General features: G+C 38.5%; 1 protein-coding gene across 2 annotated transcripts in view; it reads right to left on the reverse strand.

Moving 5' to 3' along the window:
• The window catches only part of RSPO2 (R-spondin 2), a 148,282-nt gene that overhangs the window by 44,591 nt on the left and 76,058 nt on the right, over positions 1 to 27,633 (reverse strand). For both annotated transcript variants that reach the window (XM_070749242.1, XM_070749243.1), the window contains exons 3-4: positions 17,941 to 18,129; positions 2,910 to 3,053 (exon numbers count right to left, since the gene is read on the reverse strand). In XM_070749242.1, coding sequence (XP_070605343.1) covers positions 2,910 to 3,053; positions 17,941 to 18,129 — 333 coding nt within the window. The remainder of the gene's footprint in view (positions 1 to 2,909; positions 3,054 to 17,940; positions 18,130 to 27,633) is intronic.

Consider the following 27,633-nt stretch of genomic DNA (forward strand, 5'->3'; position numbering starts at 1 on the left):
GGTTTCCCCAATCGCATGCATTATTTGCTTTTACATTGATTCCTATGGGGAAAATTGCTTCTTCTTATAAACTTTTCTACTTAAGAACCTGGTCACAGAATGAATTCAGTTCGTAAGTAGAGGTACCACTGTATCTGGACAGGTTTAAAAATGACAGGTATCTTCTAAATCTCTCATTTATTACTGCTTAAAAATACAGGAAATGCAACCAAAATATAATTCAAATTATTCATATTAACTGAAATAATTCATCTCATTGTCAGTCATACTTCATGGGAATATTTTAAAGCACTAAATCAAAGTAGGGCAGAAAAATTCTAGAATTAATTTAAACAAGCTATTCTGATTAATTGATTTCCAAATCTTTACTTGAAAACCTTGGGGAAATTTAGATGCAACTTATGGAAATTCAAATGAGGATATGGTTAATGCATAGCTAATTTATATGGCATAATTCTTCTATTTCAAATCTTGGTAAATGAAAAATAAAATTGAACACTAAAGAACTTCATATACCTTGAGGCAAACATTAAATTTCAGATTCAGATTAACCAAGTTCAAAAGGACTTTGCAGGTCATCTAGTTGAACTCTCTGCCCAAGCCGGAGACCCTACACCTGCCTGTACCTAGCATCAAACTCACAACCTCCTGATTGTGAGGCAATAGCTCCACCTCTAGGCCACAGCAGCTGATTTAGCAGAGCTTGCTAATTAAAGCCTGTTATGCAATTTTCCAATTTTCTCAAAAGCCCTCCCAAAAAGGCACTTAATAACCATTATCACCAATAAAATCCAGACAGAATTCAGTTAGTATAGTGAACATTCATATGGAATGTATTAACATATACAAAATACTTTTATAGGCATCTCTAGATAACTTCCTAATAAAGATTTAATATAGTTTACTGTTACCACAAATAATATCTTTATAATAACAAAGAAGGTAGTGTAATTTTATAGTATCTTAAATTGTGAGCCAATTTGTTGCAGTAGTAAAACCAGGAGATGATAAATCCCAGTTTCATCTTAGTGACAAGACCAGCTGTGTAACCTTGGCCAGTCACCTCTCAGCCTCAAGAAGGCAGGAATGGCAAGCCATTTCTGAAAAATACTGCCAAGAAAACGGCAGGGAATCATTGCCAGGAGTCAAAATTGACTTGAAGGAGCAAAATATTTCTTGCATTGCACAGTAACCAAACACAGGAGTGTCCAGCAGTCTTCAGAGCATCCTTATGATTTATTTGGAGAAATGCCATCAGGTTTCAGAAACAGATATTTCCCTGGGACCCATTATTCTAGGATTTATTAACAGTCAGATGAATTGCGTTGCTTTAAGTTTATTATAGCACATTAGCCATTTCCATTTAGCTTATGCACCAAGCAACAGCCAACATTTTAATGCAGTGATGTAATGGATAACTTGTAAACTTATGTCAACATCTTATGTTAGATTTTGAACTATTAAAATATAGGGGTTTTTTGCTTAAATGCACAGATATTCACACATACCAACACGTTTTTCAATAATTCAAAGACTGCAAAAGAAAAAAAATGTAATTCTGATATCCTTGCCACCACTGCTTGAAGAATATCTACCATTCTGTCAAGGCTGATGTCCTTGTCTGTGTGGCAAACATACAACATTGTATAAAACTACTCTAGGATTGTATGTGACTACATTCGCAGAGGGAAAAGGAAGTAACAGAAAGCTTATGCACCTAAGACAAATTCCTTGTGTCCAATCAGACTTGATCAATAAAGAATTCCATCCCATCCCAGTATGTAAGTGGAGATGCCCTGCTGGCAATAGAGAAGGCTGTGCTTAGACTTGTCAAATCAAACCTTTATTGTCAATGCATAGTGTGTACAATGTACAATGAATTTGAATGAGCCTCCCTTGGTGCAGCCCTCCCGAAACACAAAATAAATCTCAATAGCTCAATAAATAAAATAAAATAAATCCCTAAACCCAAATAAGTAATAACTAACACACATTCCTGCATACTTATATGTATACTGCCCCCAAAAATAAAAGGAACACTCAAATAACACATCCTAGATCTGAATGACTTAAATATTCTCATTGAATACTTTGTTCTGTACAAAGTTGACTGTGCACAACAGCAGGTGAAATTGATTGTCAATCAGTGTTGCTTCCTAAGTGGACAGTTTGATTTCACAGAAGTTTGATTCACTTGCAGTTGTATTGTATTGTTTAAGGGTTCCCTTTATTTTTTTGAGCAGTGTATATAACACTGTATTATATTACACCAGTATGAACGTTTAACATGTTGCACTGGCCCTGCAAGTCTATCATATTAACCTAGTTGTGGTGTTATGTTGAAAAAAAATAGTCAGGCACAGAGGTTTATCTGAATGAGATGGTAGCAATCAGTAATCTTTGCAGTCCCCCTCCCTCTCTTTTTCTCTGTCATATAGTTTGCTTAGTGACTCTGTCACTTAGAGACCATTTCACAAAAATCAGTTACTGTCACTAAACAAGACCTCCCTGTAAATAGAATCAGGCTACATATAAAGTCTCTATAATGTAATCACAGACTGATTAAATCAGAAAATATAATAAATTCAAGAGGTTATATATGCTAGGATGCAGGGTTAGACAGAATGGACAGATAGGACACACAAGGAATTTATCTCCGGTGCATAAGCTCACAATGTGAATATAAACAGCAAGTAATAGGTCATCGATCATTAACCAAAGTTACAATTGTTAATCATAAATTACAAACAATTGATAAATCATAAGATACCAGTAGGAGAAGGTAGTAGGGAAGGTGAGAATATGAGAAAAGATGAGAAATGAGACAGTGCTTTGGGAATTAAGCATTTTTGTGTCTAGTGGTTTTGGCATAATGCAATCCAAGAAGGAAATCATGTCTAAGTACTTACCCACGCATTCCATAGTTTCATCTAAATGGACAAAACCATCGGGGCATTCTTCAAAGCAACGGCCTCGGTAGAGGTAAAAGCCAGGTTTGCATTTGGTGCAGAAATCTCGACTAAAACAAGAATCACAGTTCTCTATTCTGCATCCTACAGAGAAAAAATACATGCATTTGAAACAATATCATGCAGAAGGGAGCAAGGTGCGAATACTTAGCTGTAGTCCCTCAAATTATAATCATCGGACAATTCTCAGGATCTCCAACCAGCAAGAGCAAAGAGAATTCTGGGCTTTCAAGAATCCCCCAATATCTAAAAGCAGTGTTTTATCAAACTTGGCAACTTTAAGATGAAGGGTCTTCAATGTCAGAATTCCCTAGCCAGTATGCCAGGGAATTTTGGAAGCTGCTGGCTGGGGAAATCTGGAACTTGAAGTGCACACATCTTAAAGTTGTCAAGTTTGAGAAGCACTGAGCTAGAACATCAGATTGGAGAAGACTGATGGACTGGATACCTCGGCCAGATTTCCCAATCCCAAATGACTTGAATAACACTGAAGTTTGCCCAACTCCTAAGTTGTTACATGACTTTTAAATATGTGTGGCCGCTCTTCCAGATTTATTTTACCCTAGAATAAATGCACAGATGGTTCACACATTTCAGATCCCATGTGTGGAACAAATATCCTATTCCTTTTCTCATAGATATCCTTTTATAAACATTTCATGCACACCCTGCGTGGATGCATGGTTGGTTTTTTAAAACCCATAAACATCAATAGATTTTGTAAAAAATCATCCATATGCAGAATATATGCAGACATTTATAAACAAAGGGTTGGGAGGAAGAGTTAATCATTTCCTGCATGCAGTTGTCAAAATATGGATCAGACAATTTGTTCTTAAATATAGGTGAATATAAGTTGTTGTTTCCTAACCTGTTTTGTGGTTTTAACTTTGGTAATTTGAGAGGAATTTATTGCTCTGCGTTGCTGTATTCCATTTTACCTTTATTTTTTAAATGAAGCATATTGCCAAAATTTTGTAGAAACAGGCTCAATGTAAATCAGAAAGTGTTGCCTATACAGTAATGCCCATTTACAAATTATGTACTTTATCCTTAGACTCTTGATATAAAATTATTTTTGATGTTTAAATTCAGTAATGTTGAATGGGATGAAAATAATATAGAGGCAAACCCTGATAAAATTTGTAGAATAAATACAGGATTTGCAAAAATAAGAAATCTTCCAACCTAATAAACCAGAGGTTTTCAAACTTGGGAACTTTAAGACTCGTGGACTGCAACTCCCAGAATTGTCCAGCCACATCACTGGAGAATTCTGGAAATTGTAGTCCACAAGTATTAAAGTTGCCAAATTTGGGACCCATATGATAAACTTTGACAAGACATGATGATATCAGGTTTTATAGTAAGACTGAAGATCCATGTGTGATTGTGCTTAAACAAATTCGGATTAGAATATTGTATGAGAAAAAATAATACTTCTTTTTATTGGTTGGACACAGAGGATTGCTGCTTTGAAGATTGAAGGTTCCATCTATGTCAAAATTGAACAGCCCTCTCTCAACAGAGGGGGAGGGTTACGACATCATCTATCTCCAGTCTTCAACACAGTCCTTTCAACAGTTCCATCTGCACCACGCAGGTGGCCCTGATGACATAGATAAACCTCCAGGTGGCCTTAACGACTCACTAAAAAGAATGAAAATGACCAGATGTCTACAAGGAGTACAATCCTTCCATTCTCTACCATCCACTCAGAGATGAAGAAGCTTTTTGGATGAGAAGCAAAGCTTCTTCAAAGGAAAAACAAGAAAGTTTACTTGTTTTTTGAAAAAAGGACCTTTGGAATATCCTTTTTAAGAATCGATATGATTTGGATTTCAAAGAATTTGGCTACCAAGAGAAATAAAATAGAATTATCAAAACATTTGGGGATTCATAATCTTATGGGTTTGTTTTATTAAAAAAAATTGAGTTCTGTTAGATGGAGATTAATGAAATATTACAGAAAAAAAACAATTATGGAAGATTGCAAAAAGAAATCAATATAATTATTTGAAAATAATGTAGATAAAGTTACTGTTTAAAAAAGGTTTGGAATACAACCAAAGTTTTTGTCAGAAGTTATTAATACAACACAATGTTAAACTCAAAAACAAAATGCAAGAGAAAAGCAAACAAACTTTTTTCAGATAAGATAAACTTTAAAAAAGAATTAAAGAAATTTTCAGGTAATGTACCATAAGCATTTATAAGCAAATTAAGCTTATACAATGATGGCTATCTATATTAACAGTAAGAGAAATGGAAATAAAAATGTATCATCTAACACACACAAAAAATGAGTTTGCACATGAGCTAAGGAAGTGGCAGGCATATAAAATACAAAAAGCAAATATTATTGAAACTACAAGAGGGAGATGGTGCATTAATGGATAATGTGACTGTGCAAAAAAGCATTTCAGCAATATGATTCCAATTTGTCTAAAGGATAAGATATTTCTCTGGAGAAAACAAATGAATATTTAAAAAAAACAAAATTTATTGAGGATTACAACCATTTTATCTGATAGGTTGAAAATTGTTTGCAAGAATTTATCCCTGAGCAACAAAATAGATTTATGGCCCTCAGCCTAAGGAGCAATGTATAGACAAGAAATAATATGAAAATGCAAATAGCTAAAATATCACTTTATACTAGAATTTTGCCAAGGGGAATACAAAATAAAATCAAGAGAACAATTGGTGGCAGAAGGATACAGTTACCAATGGTTTTCTTATTTACAGTTACCAGAAAGAATTAAAATAAACAAAAGAGTTTATGGTATTGAACGTGGTAAGACTTAGTTTGAAATAGAATTGTGTACAAAATGATGAACATGTAATTGCTAAAATGTATAAACGTTTACTGAAATATGAAACAGAAGAACAACAAGTGAAAGACTGTTTGATAAAGTGGGCTAAGAACTGTGGTTACAACATAGAGATTGAACAAGGGGAAACACATGGTTGAAAGGATTTAAATTTGCACTGTTATCATCTTAAAGAATATCAAATTTACTATTGATTTTTAATTTTTTTAATTTTGGGAAGCATGTATTAGATAACAGATATAAGTATAAACATAATTATAAATACTGAAATGGATGTGAATAAAAGGAGACATTAGGATAAGGACGGTAGGTACGTTGGTGCACTTATGCGCCTCCCTTACAGACCTCTTAGGAATGGGGTGAGGTCAACAGTAGACAGTCTAAGGTTAAAGTTGGGGGGGGGGGAGAAACCACAAAGGCAGGTAGTGCATTCCAGTCTTTGATCACTCTGTTGCTGAAGTCATATTTTCTGAAATCAAGTTTGGAACCAGTGTTCCCTCTAATTTTTTTGGGGGGTGGGTGGAAAAGTATAGTGTCTGAGCGGCAGTCCCTTCGGGACTGGGCGGCACAGAAATAATAAATAGATAGATAGATAGATAGATAGATGGATGGATGGATGGATGGATGGATGGATGGATGGACGGACGGACGGACGGACGGACGGACGGACGGACGGACGGACGGACGGACAGACAGACAGACAGACAAAAAACCCACCCTGTTTTGCCTCAGAGAATTTCAAAATAAAATACTGTACTGTGTGTCTATAACAGTGAGCTCATAATAGGGCAACTCTATCAATATCAAAATGCCACTTAAACAGTTGAGCTAGTTTCAAACTAGATCTTGATTTTCTTTCTCTCTTCCTTACTCCCATTCTTTTTCTTTCTCTTTTCCTTCCTCTCTTTTTTCTATCTGTTTCTCTCTCTTCCTCTCTTCCTCTCTCTCTCCTTCCCTCTCGGCTTCTGGGCAGGTTTGGAAAACTCTGAGCTGATGATGATTTTTAAGTGAGCGATTGCTCACTGCTCAGCTTAGAGGGAACTATGTTTGGAACAGTTTACCTTAAGTTTGTATCTATTGAGTGCTCGTGTATTGTTGTGGTTGAGACTGGTAGGACATTGTAGAAGATAATTTTATGTACTATGCTTAGATCAGACCGAAATAAATTGTCCAGAATGTATAAAGATATTTCAAAATTATATTAGAAATGTAAACAAAAAAGGGTCCTTTTATCATGATTTGTGAAAGCTAAACAACTTTGGATGTAAATACACTGATTCAGAGGTTTTTAAAGATTAATTTGTAATTGGAACCAAAGACTTGCTCTTGGAACCTATGGACAAATAGTGGAAATTTATTTTTGTACATGAAAACTACAGTGAGATTACAGTATGCACAAAGATGGGGAAATTTGGCAATAACTACAATGGATAAATGTTTGGTGAAAATGATAGAACTTGCTGAGATGACCAACAGATTTGTTTGATCAGAAAAAAGACAATATCTATATTTGTTGCTGATTGGAAACCTCTTGTGGGGATTTTGTCCGCATAAAATAGAAAAAAATGAACATCAGGTTTTGATTACTTTTTTTTTCCTTTCCTTCTTACAGTTTTAGTTTTTCTTTGTTATATTTTCTTTTCTTTTTATTTCCTATTAATTTGTACATGTGGACACTGATAAATTATCTATATGCCAAAAAAAACCACTAAATGTGTAGATGAATGTTATAGAAATTGATTTTGCAGGCTGGCTAGAAAATAGAGATTAAAATGAAGTTTTCCAATTTTTCTATAAACCAATGTTACCAGTGAAGATTTCAGACAGTTGTGGAAGGAAGACTGAACAAAAAGCATAAAGGCATTGACATAATTATTTGGTTTGTGAAAAAAACATGATTTATTGATAGGATGTTATTGCGTAAAAACTTGGCCGTGATTTGTTAGTGCAATCATATATAATGGTACCAAAGATCTACTCCTTTTGAGTTTAATGGGACGTATTTCCATATAGACATAGATACGACTACAAAACACATTTACACAAATGGATAACTTTCATAAGACTTGTTTCAGTGTTTAAGGAATTTTCATTCAAAATAATTCAAACATTTGACATTATGATACCACATTTATGGGTAAGGTCCAATCAAGATATTCATATAAATACACATTTGTTACTAGGATTCGACAAACCAGCTCAACCAAGAGCTAACAAACTTAAACTCCTAGACCAGTGATGGCGAATCTATGGCACGGGTGCCAAAGGTTGCACGCTGGGCCATATCTGCTGGCATGTGAGCCATTGCCCTAGCTCAGCTCCAATGTGCATGTGTATGCCAGCCAGCTCATTTTTTGCTTGCACAGAGGTTCTGGGAAGGCATTTTTGGCTTCCAGAGAGTCTCCGGGTAGAGTGCGGGAGGGTGTTTTTTTCCTTCCCCTACCTCCAGGAAAGCCTTTGCAGCCTGGGGAGGGTGAAACACGAGCCTACAGGGCCCACTAGAAATTGGGAAACAGGCCATTTCTGGCCACCAGCAGGCTTTCAGGAGGTGGGGGAAGCTGTTTTTGCCCTCCCCAGGCATTGAATTATGGGTGTGGGCATTCGTGCATGCGCAATAATGTGCGTGCACACTCTTTCGGCACCCAAAGAAAAAAAGGTTCGCCATCACTGTCCTAGATTTTAATTTTCTTGAAATTTATTTATGGTCATATTGCACTGTAATGTGGCATTCCTCCATTTTGTTACAATATACGCTTTTAAATTTGTATTTAAAAATAAATGCTCATGCATGGGAAAGGTTTTCATAAGCTACAATTTTAATGCAATGGGAAATGCTCTTTTGTATTCATCGGATTCCATGCAGAAAGCATGGACAATGGAAATGATGTAAAAAATTATTCTCCAGATATTCCGGCTGCGGCTATAATCTAAGCCAGAACAAATGCTTCTTAATTTAGCTCATTCCAGAAGTAAATAGCCAACTCTTAAAAGTTGCTGTTGCCAGTAATAAATTGAATAAAAAACAATCTCTAATATTGCACTTGGTATGTACATTCAAGGAATGTATGTAAGCATACCTATATCTAGGCGTCATGGGTTGGTTTAGACATCTGAGCTGTACACTTTTAGAGAAGATGTGAACAATTGTATATGATCAGAGACTCTGATTATTACTGAACGTAAACAAAGAAAATTTACACTCAAACAAGACATGTGCTTTGAGCAATTGCCATGACCTTATTATTTATTCAAAAAAAGTACACTTTCTAATCTAAAGATGATGTATCCATTTTTCAAATAGGAAAAATCCCTTGTGAAGTAGAGCCAGGTGAGAAAGAATGAATGAATATTGTTATTATCTAATAGCACCTACAGGGGTATGTAAGCAGTTTGGGCATTAAATGAGGTGAGGAAGAGATGTTTAATTTTGCAGCTTCTGCCATGGATTATCTATAAATTGTTTCAGTTGGGAAGAAATTAAAAAAGTTTTTAAAAATGTTACAGCTGAGCCAAGTACCAGTTATTGAGCTTTAAGATCAACCAGGCAGCAACTTGCCATCCTCAGTTAGAGAATTACACTACGATGGAGAGTATTTGGGACATCAATATTATACAGTAGACTGGAAAGTCAGAATAGCAAACTATTTCAATATATGCAGAACTAAATGGATACCCCCATTTAAGTCTCCAGGAATTAAGCTTGATTTGAAAGTGATTTGTCAGCTAAACCTTCTATGGATGTGAAATACAGTGATACCTCGTCTTACAAACGCCTCATCATACAAACTTTTCGAGATACAAACCCGGGGTTTAAGATTTTTTTGCCTCTTCTTACAAACTATTTTCACCTTACAAACCCACCGCCACCACTGGGATGCCCCGCCTCCGGACTTCCGTTGCCAGCAAAGCACCCATTTTTGCGCTGCTGGGATTCCCCTGATGCTCCCTTCCATGGGAAACCCCACCTTCGGACTTCTGTGTTTTTGTGATGCTGCAGGGAAATCCCAGCAGCACAAAAACGGGCACTTCGATGACAACGGAAGTCCGGAGGTGGGGTTTCCCAGCAAGGGGAGCCTCAGCGAAATCGCAGCATCGCAAAAGCACAGAGGTCCGGAGGTGGGGTTTCGAGGACTTTGGTGTTTTTGCGATGCTGCAATTTCACTGATGCTCCCTTCACTGGGAAACCCCACCTCCAGACTTCCGTTGCCAGCAAAGCGCTCGTTTTTGCGATGCTGGGATTCCCCTGTTGGGATTCCCCTGCAGCATCGCAAAACCACAGAAGTCCGGAGGTGGAGTTTCCCATGGAGGGGAGCGTCAGGAGAATCCCAGCAGCATAGTTCCCTCTAAGCTGAGCAGTGAGCAATCGCTCACTTAAAAATCATCATCAACTCAGAGTTTTCCAAACCTGCCCAGAAGCCGAGAGGGAAAGAGTGAGAGGGAAGGAGAGAGAGAGAGGAAGAGAGGAAGAGAGAGAAACAGATAGAAAAAATAGAGGAAGGAAAAGAGAAAGAAAAAGAATGGGAGTAAGGAAGAGAGAAAGAAAATCAAAATCTAGTTTGAAACTAACTCAACTATTTAAGTGGCATTTTGATATATTTTATTTTGAAATTCTCTGAGCCAAAACAGGGTGGGTTTTTTATTTGTTTGTCTGTCTGTCTGTCTGTCTGTCTGTCTGTCTGTCTGTCTGTCTGTCTGTCTATCTATCTATCTATCTATTTATTTATTCTGTGCCGCCCAGTCCCGAAGGGACTGCCGCTCAGACACTATACTTTTCCGCCCACCCCCCAAAAAAATTAGAGAGAACACTGCCCAGCAGCGCAAAAACAGGCACTTCAGCTGGCAAAAAGGGGTGAATTTTGGGCTTGCATGCATTAATCGCTTTTCCATTGATTCCTATGGGAAACATTGTTTCGTCTTACAAACTTTTCACCTTAAGAACCTCATCCTGGAACCAATTAAGTTTGTAAGACGAGGTATCACTGTATATGTATCGGTTTTGGGGTTCCTTCCCAGATGCCTCTATAACAGTGATGGTGAACCTTTTTTGGCTCAGATAGCAAAAGGGGGTGTGTGCACATGCGTGCCCACACTCATAATGCAATGCCCTCCCCAAACACATGTGCACTGCCCCCATGCATGCACACAACCCACCCACTCTGCTGCCTCCCCCTCACATGTGCACAGGCCTTAGTGAAGCCTCCAAACTTCCGGTAGGTCTTGTTGGGCTGTTTTCCGCTCTTCTCAGGGTTCAAGAAAGCCTCGTGAAGTCTGGGGACAGTGAAAAATGGCACAACGGGCCAATTGTAAGTTCAGAATTGAAACAGGAGTGGAGCTGCCCTACTACTTATCATCAGGTAGTTGGAACAAGACCTTGCACACCTTGGCCCATTTCTGGAGCTGGCAAGGCTTTCCTGAAGGCCTCTGAAGCTGATAACAGAGCTCCAGATCAATCTGGAGCTCTGTTATCAGTTGCAGAGGCCTTCAGGAAAGCCTTGCCGGCTGCAGAAGGAATGGGCCGAGATGTGAGAGGCCTGCCGAAACTCCAAAGCTGAAGAAGTTCCTGAAGACCTCTGACAGTAAAAGGAAGGCTGGGGGTGACACACACAAGTGAACTTCCAAGTTGGCCCACTGGGTCATTTTTTGTTGTCCCCAGGCTTCAGGAGGCTTTTTTGAAACCTGGGGATAGTGGACAGGCCAAAAATAAATAAAAAAAATAAGCTGGACCCGTTCAATTTTATCAATATCTTTTTGTAGATGAGGTCTAGGATAGGTGAGGATAAGATAGGATTTTGTAGGTTAGGATAGCATAGGGTAAGATAGATAGGATACAATGCAATGCAATGCAATGCAATGCAATGCAATGCAATACAATACAATACAATACAATACAATACAATACAATACAATACAATATTATTGGCCAAGTGTGCTTGGATACAAAAGGAATTTGTCTTGGTGCATATACTCTCAGTGTAAATAAAAGAAAAGATAATTTCGTCAAGAACCAAAGGTACCTAACAAGGTTAATGTGCTTAGAAAGAAATTATTAAACTTCATCAACATAGGATTTTAGGAATGACCATAAACCTTAATCTAGAATCTGCCACATCATACAAAGCAGGAATATCCCTTAAAAAAAAAAAGAACTGGACAGATCTCTAAACAACTTCTGTATAGTATGCAGATTGATTCAGTCAAGCCATGTGCATTCATATCGGGCCTTTTAATGAAACTCCAGGCAGCTTCGCCCTATCTGTCGTCCTGGGCGAAGCGCTGGAAGGAGGCAGTCAGGAAGGACCTCCTGCTCCCCCCCATCCGAAAACACAACGGAGGTCCGCTGCAGCTGGTGGCTTGAGCCTCCCATTGCTCTACGCCCTTCGCCCTGCCTGTCATCATGGCTCAAGCGGGCGGCAGCAGACCACCTTTGTGTTTTTGGCTGTGGGGGGCAGGAGAACCTTCCTGACTCCCTCCCCCTAGCACTTCGCCCAGGATGACAGGCAGGGCGAAGCAGCGTGGAGAAATGAGAGGCTCAAGCTGGCGGCAGCAGCCTGCCTTTGTGTTTTTGGCTGGGGGGGAGGCAGGAGGGCCGGCCTGACACCCCGCCCCCCCATCACTTCATCTTCCTCCAGCTAGAAGGAGGAGGAAGAGGAGCATTGAGCCGCCCTGAGTCTACCGAGAGGGGCAGCATACAAATCCAATAAATTATTATTATTATTATTATTATTATTATTATTATTATTATTATTATTATTATCATCATCATCATCATCATCTTGGTCAGCCACTGGAAAGCCAGGGGAAAATCCCAGGCACTTCAGCTGGCAGTCAGGAGGCGGGTAATCTCGGCGGGGGCGGGAAACGACAAATGGGAAATCCCATTGGGTGTAGTCATAAGGCAGGGGAATCCCTGCATCAGTAAGTGAGCACACACGCAGTAAGAGAGCCGATGGACCTGGGCTCGTGTTCGTAAGACGGAAAGGGTTTTTAAGACAAGGCAAAGAAATCTTAACCCCCGGGTTCGTATCTCGAAAAGTTTGTATGATGAGGGGTTCGTAAGACAAGGTATCACTGTACACTGATAAACATTTAGTCTTCTAAAATCACTAAGAAAATCAAAAGGCTCCTAACTACTTATGGCAAACAATTTCAACATTTAAATATTTTACGTGTTCATTCCCTTATTTTGCTTAGAAATTAATTATTTCATTCATATAGTCGTTAAAGGTGAAAACTGAAAAGGGGCTTATTTTAAAAATGCCTACTATACCTAATATTATATTTGCATTTTTTTTTTTCATTTCAAGAGCCAGGGTGGCACAGCTGGTAGAATGCTGTACTGCAGGCCACTGAAGCTGACTGTAAATCTGTGGGTCAGCGGTTCAAATCTCATCACCGGCTCAAGGTTGACTCAGCCTTCCATCCTTTTGAGGTGGGTAAAATGAGGACCCGGATTGTGGGGGCAATATGCTGGCTCTGTTAAAAAGTGCTATTGCTAACATGTTGTAAGCTGCCCTGAGTCTAAGGAGAAGGGCGGCATAAAAATTGAATAAATAAATAATAAATAAATTATTACTAATTAATGTACAAAAAGTGGAAAAATTAAACAGTGGAAAGTTTTCCACTCCACCTCACCAATTCAACCACATGTATCAAACATCTGAATCAAAACCCAAGGAAAATCCTTTAATTAGACTCAAATTCTCATAAATATAAATATTAGAAATATTGTTCTGTGTTATCATGTTTAAAGTCATACCATCAGAAGAAACGCAAGATGGTTTTATAATTTTAATTAAAGCACAATTGGGATAAGCTTTCTTGACTTTTTTCCTACTTTGATAGGTTCCAAGCCACAACAGAAGTTTGAAGGAAGAAAGAAACTGATTAAAAAGCAAACAAAAGCATAATGTAAGGAAAAAAGAAGGGAGGGAGAATTGCAACCAAGAATTTTAGCAAGAGACAAAGACTTAAACAACTTTAAGAGAAAGATTGTTTTATTTATTTATTTTAAAACGAAATGTTCTGCAATTAGTAGAGGCTGAACAAAAATGCTATATATTAAATATTCCCTAAGCTTCCTTTGGCATGTATTGTAGGTATCGCCCTGCATTTTCAAAAATATAAAATTGCCTTAAATTCCTATATTGTCTAAATTGAATCCAGAGAGATTAAAGTCAGAGAGATTTCATGGATATTTTACTGACACAATCCAGAAAACCTTCAAATATTAATAGTTACAAAATATTTAAATGTGTGTGTGTGTGTGTGTGTGTGTGTAGTTAGTTAGTTAGTTAGTTAGTTAGTTAGTTAGTTAGTTAGTTAGTTAGTTAGATAGATAGATAGATAGATAGATAGATAGATAGATAGATAGATAGATAGATAGTTTTTTCATTTCTGTTCTTAAAAAGTAATTCACATTTGAATTGGTGGTCCACTTCGTGTATGTGTGTGCGTGCCTGTGTGTATGTGTGTGTGTAAATAAAATTTAAAGGATATTTTTAAACTTAAAATTGATGTTAAGCCTCATTTGTTTTTCCTTCCAGAAATCAAGCTTTTCAAAACTGAGTAACAACCTATCGAGATGCAATTAATCTTCTTTAACTGATTCTATAAGTATAAATTTATACAGTATTTGGATATTTTATTTTGAAAGCCATTATCCAGAAAAACTATCAGGATTCTGGTGTTTACAGTCGGTAAAGGGTGTATCAGTGGGTTTTACCCTACTGGTCGTGACCAACTTTAGAGGGTGGGGGCCACCTGTATTTCTTAAGCCAAAGAGCCAGTGTTGTCTCAGATATTTCCATCGTTATGTGGCCAGAATCACATCATGTTGCAGCACAAAGCATATGGCAAAACACAGAATGATGTTACCTTCCCACGTGCTCATATGGACCTATGATAATTTGCTATCACCAACATTGCCCTGGCCAACTAGCCACAGCCAGCTTGCCATGGCCAACTCACTCTGGGACAACTCGCCACAGCCAACTCATCCCAGGACAAGTGTTAACCTAATTTCAAAGAAATGGTGGAATAGAATTATTAATGAAAGAATATAAAAGGAGGCACAAAATGAAACAAGACCTTGCAGACAACTCTCACTCCATAAAAGACTTTGGAATACTCATATCAAATGTCCTAAGTGCCAAAGCCCACAACATCGCCAAAAATACTTCAAGAGTTGTTAACCTAATCCTACGTAGCTTCTGCTCTGGTAATCTCACAATGCTAACCAGAGCATGCAAAACTTTTGCCAGACCAATCCTTGAATACAGTTCATCTGTCTGGAATCCACACCGCATTTCGAACATAAACATTCTAGAAAATATCCAGAGATACTTTACTAGAAGAGCCCTCCACCCCTCTACTTGCAACAGAATACCCTACGCAACTAGATTTACAATCCTAGGTTTAGAAAGCTTAGAACTACATCGCCTTAAACACGACCTAAACATAGCCCATAAAATCATCTGCTACAACGTCCTTCCTGTCAATGACTACTTCAGCTTCAACCACAACAACACACGAGCACACAACAGATACAAACTCAAAGTAAACCGCTCTAAATTTGACTGCAGGAGATACGACTTTAGTAACCAAATAGTTGATGCATGGAATTCACTACCAGACTCTGTAGTACCATCTTAGCCCCAAAAGTTTACCCTTAGACTATTCATGGTTGACCACTCCCGAGGTCAGTAAGGGGTGTGAATAAGTGCACCAGAGTGCCTTCCGTCCCCCGTCCTAATGTTTCTCTTTTATCATGTATATAAATATTATTATATCTTTGTATACCACCAATACATACGGTATTTGACAAAACAAAGAAACAAACAAATAAATAAAATAATAATTTTTATTTATTGTAAATAATTAAATAGAATTGTTAAATTGTCCATCAGGAAATTGGCTGTGGTGAGTTGGCCATGTTAAATTCCCGCAGTGAGTTGGCTATGGCAAGTTGTTCTATTCTGTGCTCAAAAATGGAATCTATTCATCTACCTCCATTTGAATGCTTTCAAACCTCTAGGTTGGCAGGAGCTGGAACAAGTGACAGGAACTCACTTCCAGCTGCAATCACCATGTATATAACAACAACGTTCCAGATCTTTTCCCCAAGTTCCTTATCCAGTGTTCCTAAAAGGAAAGTCTCTGATTTCAATTTTACATCAATTTTAAGAATTTTCTGCTTTAAAATACAAAACTGGAGAATTTTTTAATTTTTGTATTCTCACTAGCTTTTTTTGACCTGCAGAGATGACACATTACCATAATCATCACCATACTTATTACTGTTGAAAATCAGAGAATTCTTTTGTGATTCTCTGCTTTCATTTACAGTGTTATCTGTATTATTAATAATTTATATTAATAAATAATTACATTTTATGCTCAGATAATGATTATATTAATGATTTTCCTAAAAGTGAATTGAAGTTGTGAACCCAAGGAGTCAGGAAGAGGTTAAATCTAAAATAAGCTACTAACCATCAGGTCTAAATACATTACATGTGATCCTTAACATAACAATCAACATAACAAGTTAGGAGTGAAACTTCAGTTGTAAAAATAAACAGATGCAATTGTACTTTTTTTGAGAGAGTTGGGGGTTGTTTATCATTAAACGAATCATAGAACGCAGCCATGAGAGCCATCGTGGGGCTTCTAAGATTCGCCCACGTTTCTACAACATTCTGTGGCTTGCATTGGCTACCGATCAGTTTCCGGTCACAATTCAAAGTGTTGGTTATGAGCTTTAAAGCCCTATATGGCATTGGACTAGAGTACCTCGGGAACCGCCTGCTACCGCACGAATCCCAGCGATCGATAAGGTCCCACAGAGTTGGCCTTCTCCGGGTCCCATCGACTAAACAAAGTCGTTTGGCAGGCCCCAGGGGAAGAGCCTTCTCTGTGGTGGCCCCAGCCCTCTGGAATCAACTCCTCCCGGAGATTAGAACTGCCCCCACCCTCCCTGTCTTTTGTAAACTACTCAAGACTCACTTATACCGCCAGGCATGGGAAGTTGAGACACCTTTCCCCCAGGCTCTTTTATATTTTGTTGTATGTTTGGTATGAATGTATTGTTTGGTTTTTTAAATATGATAGGGTTTTATATGTGTTTTAATATTAGATTTGTTCTACTATAATATTGTTTTCATTATTGTTGTGAGCCGCCCCGAGTCCTCGGAGAAGGGTGGCATACAAATCTAATAAATTATTATTATTTATTATTATTATTATGTGATTGTTACATGAATCCAGCTCCCCAATGTGTGCTTTTTGCCATAAATTGGCAAAAAGGGTTGCAAATCACCACCATATGATTGTAGGAGTATAAATAAGAGCTAATTGGCAAGCCCCTTAATTGTGATCATGTGACATTGGGGGGGTACAATGACCAAAACTGTAAGTAAGCCATGTGTCACTTTTTCAAAGGCTGTCATAAGAGTCATAAATCAAGGACTACTTGTACATTAAGTTACATGGTGAAATCAATGGCAGTTATGCTAATATTATTACTTTCAGAGATTTGCTTTGAAAATTTTCCAAAGAATACAAGATTGCATGATCTAATTAAAGCAAAATTAAGAAATTACTTCCTCGGGGTTCATTCCACCAGATCTTAGACAACCCAATTTATCATTGGCTGTCCTTTGTAGTATACTAACATTATCTATGTATTTCTTTGCATACATTTTACATTTGAGCTAACTTCAGTCGTCTATCTCTGACTTTACATATCCCCCTGCCAATTTTCACTTTCCCAAGGAAATCAGTAAAAGTAACAAGGAGCATCCACATGCTGGGGAGAAGTGATATACATAGACAGAACTATAACTATAACCCACATAAATCAAAAGCATCTAAAACAGAACTACAAAAGAAAGAAGGGGGGATGCAATAGCAGATGAAAACAAAACAGAAATAAGTATATTGGTTTTGCACAAGTAATAGATAAATACATCAATTTATACGTTGTGTCCTATGACATAACTGGAGATGCTGTTACAATCATATTATAACGTGTTGTAATAATTTATGAAAGTTTCAGTTTTAGGCACTCAAACATTTTCAAAATTAGGTCATAAGAGAGTGAATTTTAGACTTCAAAACATTAAGCAGAGAAAACTTACTTGAACATCTGTTCATGTCTGGGGCTCGAAGACCATAGTACCCCAACGGGCAGGAATTCAAGCATTCCCCATATTGTCTCATTCCCTCTCTTCGTAGGAAGAAGAACAACTTATGTTGACATCTGATGCATCCATTGTCTTTTGAGCAAGACAAACAACCTTTGCAAATTGGATTTGGCCCATAGTTTGCTGTGATTTTTGTTTCCGGGAAAAAAAGGTAGGGGAAGAAAAAATGATAATATTAAAGCAAAATATTAACCACACAAAGCACAATCATTCATGTTTTGTTTACAACAAACAACTAAAGAAAGCTTCAGTAGGCAGGGTGCATTTATTATTAAATATATTGTAAAGTTTCTCTCAGTTTTAATATAACATAAAAGCAACATGTTGGAAATGGGTATTTAGGCTGTCAGATACAAGTCTCTGTTCAATTAAAGCATCCATAACAAAATTTGATGCATGGAATTCTTTTGTTAAAACATGCAGAATGTAGTAGAAATATTATTCCCAAGATGTATTTATTAAGCCACCAAATTTCATTAGCCTTTCCTGTGTGTCATTAGTCTTGTGCGTCCCATTATACTTGCCAATAAAGAATACTATTCTATTATATAAAGAATTATATTCTATTCTCTAGAAACTATCTTATATTCAGTTTGTGCTCAACTGTTATTCCAAAGTCCAGAAATCAAACCAAATGCAGTAGCTCCAATTCTTGATCTGTACATCTGATTTCTAATTCCCTTGTGCAAATCATTGCTCTTCCCACTACTAAATTTATTTCTCTTGAAACTTAACACAACTCTTTTGTTTTCAATTTTATTTTCATAAAATTAACAGCTATCGTGGTATCCTCTAAATACTGGCTAACCCTTTTCTTCCACTTTTCATTCAAATCATTAATAAAAATGTCCAAAAATATAGAACATTTCTATAAGCCAGTCACTATAACCTTTCACATACAACTTAGCCCACTTTTAACTTGCTTTGCTACAATAAAGTGTGTGTATTCTCTGAAATCAGTAAGGGGAATTTCCCTCATCTCTTCTGTCTTGAAATCCATCCACAAGAGCCAAATTTACTTGAAAATAACTCTCTGCACATGCGCAAAGCCTCCTGTGCATGCAAAGATGAATTTAACCGGGAGCAACAGGGGCACAGGCGCAACCGTAGTGAGGAGGTGTGTGCAAAACATGTACTTCCAGTGTGACCCCTAACTGGTAGCGAAGGTAAGTAAAACTCACCTCTGAGTTTGTATGCTATGAAAACCTATGATGAGGACTGACCTGCCTTCAGAAGATACCCTTGATTAGTGTCAAATTTGATAAGAGTTGGTTATAATCTTCCTTTGTTGGAATGTAATTCAGGAGTTGCAACATTAACTCCATAGTTTTGTTGTGAACTATTTTTTGATGCATCTATACTATCAACTAGATTCTTAATAAAAGTCTGTGATGCTTTCTGTATCCCCGTGATGGCGAACCTATGGCACACATGCCACAGGTGGCATGAGGAGCCTTCTCTGCAGGCACGGGAGGCATTGACCAGCTCAGCTCTACTGCTCATGTGCATACGCCTCCCACCAGTCCGCTAATTTTCAGATGAGACACCATTTCTCCTCACTTTCTGTGGCCCATGCCTTCCCAGATCTCTGGAAATTCCACTGCAGCACTGTTTGGGCATGCAATTTCCCCTATACCCAATTCCATTTGAGGAAGAGAAGCATTCCCACCACCCTCCCAGCTTCATTTGGGGAAAGGAGGCTTTTCCCATCTCTGTTTGGGGAAAGGAGTTTCCTGCCATTCCTCCTTTAATTCTGGCCATCTCAGGGTTTTCTGGGCTGCCAGAGGAGCCTTTCAGTGGCGCTTAAGGAGGCTTTGGCAGTCCAGAGCGAATGAAGTATTTTTTTCCCCCTGGGTGCTTGGAGAGGGAATAAACCTCTGCCAACACCCAGAGAAAAGAAACGCTCCCTTTGCTCTGGGCAGCCGAGGAGTCACCACAGTGAAGGAAAGGCGCTGGCTATAAAGCGAGCGAGAGGATAGGGGGCCCATCAGCATGGGAAGGAAGAGGCAGCATGTAGCAGCAGCAGCAGCCAGTGTATGGGAGGCAGCCTCGCACCGGGTGTATTGGAGGCATGTGCTCCTCTTCGCCACCTCAGACCTTCTTTTTTTTTTTAAGCCTTAAAGTTTTGGATTTTTTTTTATTCCATTCACCTCACCTTCTTCCTTCTGCAGTGACTGACCTCCTCCTCCTCTTCTTCCTCCTCCTCCTCCCACCCAAATTCCGAGCTTTTATTTCTTCCCTAATGGGTTTGCACGCATTATTTGCTTTTACAATGATTCCCATGGGAAAAATTGCTTCTTCTTAAGAAAGTTTCTACTTAAGAACCTGGTCACAGAATGAACTAAGTTCTTCAGCAGGGGTACCACTGTATATTCGTCTTGGTTATAATAATCAGTGTTTGATAGCTCTTAAGATATGAATAAAAGTATGGAAATGAGCTAAAATTCCCTGAGAAGAAGTGATCTACACCTGAAATGCAGCACTGGATGGCAGAGCCATGTTGAATTAATATTTTTCCAGTAAAGAGGCAAAGACAAAGACTTTGTTCAAAGGTTTTGAATTGTCTGTTTATAAAATGTAATTTCCAGACCTTTTCTTTCTTTGTAACATAACTTCCAGACCTTTTCTTTCTTTTTTCCATTTTTTAATTGTTATGTTTATCCATTTTGAGGTTGCGTCGATCCCTTCTTGCAGTTGTATTTCTACCTCTCTTTTGTTCATTAGTAAAATAAAACAAACGTCTTAGACTGATGGTTTAGAAGACACATCATTCCCACATCTTGGGAATGGAACCAATCAGCCAACAACAATACAAGTTTACTACTAAGCCATCTTATGAATCATAACCACATCCATGCAGATATTATACCACAGTGAATGAAGCACTCTTATAAACTCCTGATTCCTTACCTGATTCTGTGATACAAAACGTTATTAATTCACCCTGACTGCCTTTTTGTACATCTGATGGTGATATTTTATTATGGTTCAATTAATCCCTTTAGGAAACACAGGGTCAACAACTCTACTGGTGGCAATCTTCTGGTTTTAGACTTTTTACTAAATCTGCACTTCTATTCCTACTAGTTTTCTCATCATTCCTATCATCCTTTTTCTCCCACTTAGGACTGTATGACTGTAACTTGTTGCTTGTATCCTAAGATTTTAATTAATATTGATTGTTTCTTCATTTCTTATTTGACCCTTATGGCAATCATTACGTGTTGTACCACATGATTCTTGACAAATGTATCCTTTTCTTTTATGTACGCTGAGAGCATATGCGCCAAGACAAATTCCTTGTGTGTCCAATCACACTTGGCCAATAAAATTCTATTCTATTCTACAGTTAGTTATAGTTGGTTATAGTTTATTAGATTTGTATGCCGCCCCTCTCTGAACACTTTTTAATATTACAATATATTATATTTTTCTATTGGATTCTATTATAGGCAAGCCTTTCCTGCTTGATTATTATACCTTCCACATTAAAGCATGTGTTCTGTCGATTAATATGAACCTTTTCTTCAAGACACCATGGCCAATTCTGGGCTGGAGATTATATTAAACCTAACCTGTTTATGCATTCTACTATCAGCTTAAACTGACTTATTGTATGCAGCCTACTTACCATTTTCTAAAACAGATGGGCGTGCTGTAGCAATGGCATTTATTCTTATCTATCACTCCATAGCACTTTACAGCACTCTCTAAATGGTTTACAATGTCAGCGTATTGCTCCAAACAATCTGGGTCCTCATTTTACTGACCTTGGAAGGATGGAAGGCTGAGTCAATTTCCAGCTGGTTAGGATCAAACTCCTGCCTCTGGGCAGAGTTAGCTTGCAATATTACATTTTAACCACTGTGCCAACACAGCTATCATGTGTATTGGCATCACAAATGATAAAGAGTTTCTATTCTAGGGAGCTTTATATATTTCTACTTCTAATGATTTATCCAAAATGGATCATTTGGAAATATATTTGCTGATTAAGTGAATAATCGTTCCAACGGTTGATGGTTACCATGATCAATGGTATGTAAAGTAGGAGGACGGGTGTACAGGGGCTAAAATCAACATAAAATGAAAATTTAATACTAATAATACTAATAATACTAATAATACTAATAATAATACTAATAATAATAATACTAATAATACTAATACTAATACTAATACTAATACTAATACTACTAATAATAATAATAATAATGATAATGATAATTTTGTTTTCTTTCATTTTCTCATTTTTCTAAACCTGAGTGGTACACCTTTTTAAAAAACCTGCACTACAATTTGCATGTCACATGGTGCCTAACTCTCCAAGCTAAGCTGTTTTATCAATGATGCCTATAAATATATTTTTGGAAAAAATAAGGGGGAAAATGAATCTATTTATACCTCGTGTTCATGAATGTTTTAATGTTGTCCTGGTTTTGATCCAGTTCAGAGGTGGGTTCCTACTGGTTTTAACCAGTTCTTTAGAATTATTAGTAAAGCGGCAATGAGGAGTGGCATATAAGTTAAATAAGTAAGTAAGTATGTAAGTAATAAAATAAAATAAAATAAAATAAAATAAATAAAATAAAAAATAAAAAAATGATGTCACAGAGCCAGTTCTGTCTGTGCCTGTCCGTGGGCGCTGTCACTCTTGGATTTTTCTTCTATGCATGCGCAGAAGCTAATTTTTTCTTCTATGTATGTGCAGACACTATTTTTTTTAATTCTGCGGTGGGGCGCATGCCGCAAAGCAACCGTACATACTTGGCGTGACCCTGAGCAAACTGGCAGCAAAACAATCCACAACTCAACCCGATCCAGTTCATATTTTCCCATGCTAACAATATCACAAACCTAAGACAAATCCATTGTTAATAATGCACTAAACTGGTTTGTATATTTTTAATCCATGTATAAGCCAGAAAAAAATGGCATTGAACTTCCCCAAATATCTAACTAGTACTGAGCTAGCAAACCTGTATCTTAGCATTATTAACAAAGTAGTATGTTATATATGAAAAGATCCTGATGTGCAGAAGCAAATCTAAAGGCAAGATGTTTTTTTAGAATATTGCTCATGTGTTTATTTATTTGTTTGTATGTCTGAGTTTGTTGCAAGACAGAGAATTATGTCTATTTTAATTCAGAAACACTTGCCCTTAGTTGACATCAAAGTTTTAAAATAAGCAAGTGGGGGCGGGCAGATTTATCTCACAGACCAAGAAATAGCCCTTATCCTAAATTATTGAATCAATAGAAAAAGCAATTTTCTCAATATGATTTTCACAATCATCCTATCAAGATGCCTTCCCCTATACCTGCTACATTTTGGGAGGAATAGGGGAGAAAGCCAATATTTCTGCACACAAACCCTTTTTTTAAACTCCTTCTTAGTTCAAAGTATTTCACCAATATCAAAGTCAGATTGAGGGAAATCACTTTAAAACACCCATCCTTTTCACTCCAAGTGTAATTATTATTGCTTTAAAGCCAAATGTTGTGAATCTATAGTGGATGTGCTTTTTTCCACCTTTGAAACTATCTTCCTTTTTCCTTCTTACTTCTCTAGCAACAGCCATTAAGAGTGTAAGTACAGAATGAGAATAGTCTATAATTACTAAGAAAAGGGAAGAGGAAAGCCCTTGAGATATTAACACCCCCCTCATTAAAAGTGTCCTTGAGAACATATGCTATTTACACTTCAAAGTTCAGTCCAACCACTCAGGACTCAAAAGGTTCAAAATTTAAAAAACATGGGCTTTTCAGTAAAGGCAAGCTGTTTTCTAAGCACCTATTTCCTAAAGGAAACAAGGGTCATGCCAATTTTGTTTATATTTTCCTACAAATGGAATACTCCATAAGTCTTAAATCTCTTAAGTTTCATTGCCAGCAATTGACAAAGCAAAATTGGCCTTTTCAAAGTTTAAAACTGGAGGCAGGATGAAAAATCAGATAGCTTCCTTCGATTAATACATCGTTTTCTACACTTTCTTTCACCCATCAACAAGGATGTACAGGTAATCCTCAACTTACAACGAGCCAATTAGTGACCATCCGACGCCACAGGAGCACTGAAAAAAGTATCTTATGAATGATTTTCACACGAACAGCCATTGTAGCATTCCCCTTTGTCATGTGATTGAAGTTTGGGCACTTGGCAACTGGAAGGTATTTATCACTGTTGCACTGGTGTGATTGCAATTTGTAATCTTCCAACAAGCAAAGTCAATGGGGGAAAGCCAGATTTGCTTAGCCGCCCATATGAATCACTTAACAACTGCAGTCATTCGCTGAACATCCGTGGCAGAAAAGGTTGCAAAACGGGGCGCAACTCTCTTAACAACTGCCTTGTCAAATGGGAATTTGGGGCTCTATTGTCATCATAAGTGGAGGACTACCTGATCATTCAGGGTATAGGATGATGAAAATTTTTGTAGAGTGTAAAGTTTTCCATATTCTAGCAGGAATATACACATACAGTATATTCTGATGCTGGGAATGGGGTCATCCACATATAAAGAGCCTGGGGTGTTGCAGTGGTTAGAGTGCAGCACTGCAGGCTACTTCAGTTAACTTCTAGCTGTAGTTCAGCAGTTCCAATCTCACCACCGGCTCAAGGTTGACTCAGCCTTCCATCCTTCCAAGGTGGGTAAAATGGGGATCCAGATTGTTGTGGGCAATAGATGCTGATTCTGTAAGACGCTTAGAGAAGGCTGTAAAAGCTCTAAGAAGCAGTATATAAATGCTATTGCTATTGCTATAAATACAATGAATAAACTATTCCTTTCCAAAATCTGAATGAGAAACACAATGTTCATTTGTGCATTCAAAACATCATCCGATCAATTATTCTATTTCATCACTGGAGGTTTTTAAGAAGAGATTGGACAACTATTTATCTAGAATAATATAGGGCAGTGATGGCGAATCTATGACTCGGGTGCCACAGGTGGCACACGGAGCCATATCTGCTGGCACCCAAGCCATTGCCTTAGCTCAGGTGTAACATGCATGTGTGTGCAAGCCAGCTGATTTTTGGCTCACACAGAGGCTCTGGGAGGGCGTTTTTGGCTTCCAGAGAGCCTCCAAGGGGATGGAGGAAGGCGTTTTTACCCTCCCTGGCTCCAGGAAAGGCTTTGAAGCCTGGGGAGGGTGAAACACGAACCTACTGGACTCACCAGAAGTTGGAGAAGAGGCCATTTCCAGTCTTTAGAGGACCTCGGGTGGGGGGAGAGAAGCTGTTATCGCCCTTCACAGACATTGAATTATGGGTGTGGGCACTCACATGTGTGTGATAGCCGAGAGAATACCCGAGAGAAAAAAGGCTCACCATCACTGATATAGGGACTCCTGCTTGTGCAAGGGGTTAGACAAGAAGATCTTCAAGGTCCCTTCCAACTCTGTTATTCTGTTATTTTATAGTATACTATAAAATGTTATGATTATAACAGAGGTCCCCAACTCCATGGCCGTGTCCCTCTATTGGGCCTTGAGATAATCGGAACTGGGCCACAGACGTGGCGGGCGAGTGTGCACCTGCATGTGTGCATCCCCTCTTACATGAGTAGTGGGTGAGCTTGTGGACACACATTCCATTTCTATGAGCAGCGGGAGTACATGTCCATTGCTTGTACAAACGGAGCTGCATGCACACATATGTGCTCACCCGCCACTTGAACAGATCCATTCCCTTCCCCTCACTGTAAAGTTTGGGGAACTCTGGCTTATAAGAATTGACTGCATTCAAGAAAAACCAATTAAAAATGTTTTACAGGTGGCACCTACCACCGGAAAGACTTTCAAAAATGTTCCCCAAAACCTCCCCATTATGCTGGAAGTGCAAAAAAGAAAGAGGCACGTTCTATCATCAATGGTGGACATGTGTATAAGCAAAAAATTTCTGGAATAAAATAACAGACTGGTTAAAAGAAATAATAAAAGAAGAATTTGAAAAAAACCCAGAATTGTATTTATTGGGTATTTTTAATTTTAAAAAATGGAAAAAGAGGTAAGATACTTAGTTATACACATATTAACAGCTTCCAGGATAGCATATGCCCAACAATGGAAAATGGATAAAGCACCAGAAGAAAATATAGTAATTAAGTAAATATTGGACTGTATGGAGATGGACAGGTTATCCCAAAAATTAGAGGGAAAGGAAGATTCAGATTATTATAAAATATGGGCAAAATTTTATGACTGGTTAAAGGAAAGAGCAGCAAAGAAATAAAAAAAATTCAAGCAAAGCATCACGTCAAATAAAAGAATTAAAGAATTAATACTATGTGAAAGAAGTAAAATTCTCTGATCGAACACTCAAAAAAAGTAGGGAAACTTTTGTTTCCCAAATGTTGTATGTACCGTGTTTCCCCGAAAGTAAGACAGTGTCTTACTTTCTTTTTACCCCCAAAAGCCCCACTACGTTTTACTTTCGGGGTATGTCTTACATTGGAAAAAAATTGAAAGAGTCGCGTTCCTGAAGGCATCTCCCCAGAGTCCAGAAGGGCAGCCGCGGGACAGGAGCCTCGTGAGCCCTTTTCCAAGTTCAACCTCAGGGCTCCAAGCGGCGTGCACGCGTGGAGCCACAGACGCGTGTCGGGGAAGTGTGTGTCTGGAGGGGAGGAGCCGCTCTGCGCAGTTGGGCAGCCCCACCTGCCTGCCGGAAAGGAGGCGGGCGAAGGAGGGCGCAGCTCCGGCCGCTCACCTCGGAGCTGGTCGGCCTCGCTGGCCGCTTGCAGCCAAGCCTCGGCAGGACTCGGTTGCTGGGACGAGCGCCTTCGCTGCAAGCCGCCGCCCGCTCGGCTCGCTTCGGACCAGCGCCGTCCTTCGCTTTGCCAAGCCAGGGAAGAGGCGGTGGCGCCGCGGCGAGGCGAAGGCGAGGGGCGCGCGGGGAGCTTGGAAGCGACGTCATCGGGCTCCCCCCCCCGGCAATACCCCCGTGTTTCCCCGAAAGTAAGACATATGTCTTACTTTCGGGGTACGGCTTATATTAGCCGACCCCCCTGAAACCCCCGATACGTCTTACAATCGGGGGTGTCTTACTATCGGGGAAACAGGGTATATGTTTTGTGTATGTCTTTTTTGTTATATTTGAAAAAAAACAAATAAATTTTATATATATAAAAAAAGAATCATTGTAAATGTGGTGAGAATGTTGACTGTTCAATCCAATTCATCTGCAATGCAGACTCTCAGAGATGTGAAACTGGCAACCACCCAACCCAGCTCCACGAACGCATAAAATGTCACGATGCATCACGTGACATCAAGATGATGCACTGATTTGACACTCGTGGTGGCTCAGTGTTTAGAATGTAGTACTGCAGGCTATTTCTACTTAGTGCCAGCTCCTCAATTTGGCAGTTCAAATCTTACCAAGGTTGACTCAGCCTTCCATCCTTCCAAGGTGGGTAAAATGAGGACCCAGATTGTTGGGGTCAATATGCTGACTCTGTAAACTTCTTAGAGAGGACTGTAAAGCACTGTGAAGCAATATATACAGTAAATCTAAATGCTATTGCTATTATAAACAGGTGCAGATCTCCATTGAAGGTAGGTATAACTCTAATAGCCAGTGTGGATTTGTGCAGGCATTTCAAATCTATGTTCAAAGAATATTCT

The sequence above is a fragment of the Erythrolamprus reginae genome, chromosome 3 (assembly GCF_031021105.1).
Source record: "Erythrolamprus reginae isolate rEryReg1 chromosome 3, rEryReg1.hap1, whole genome shotgun sequence".
In the NCBI taxonomy this organism is placed as follows: Eukaryota; Metazoa; Chordata; class Lepidosauria; order Squamata; family Dipsadidae; genus Erythrolamprus; species Erythrolamprus reginae.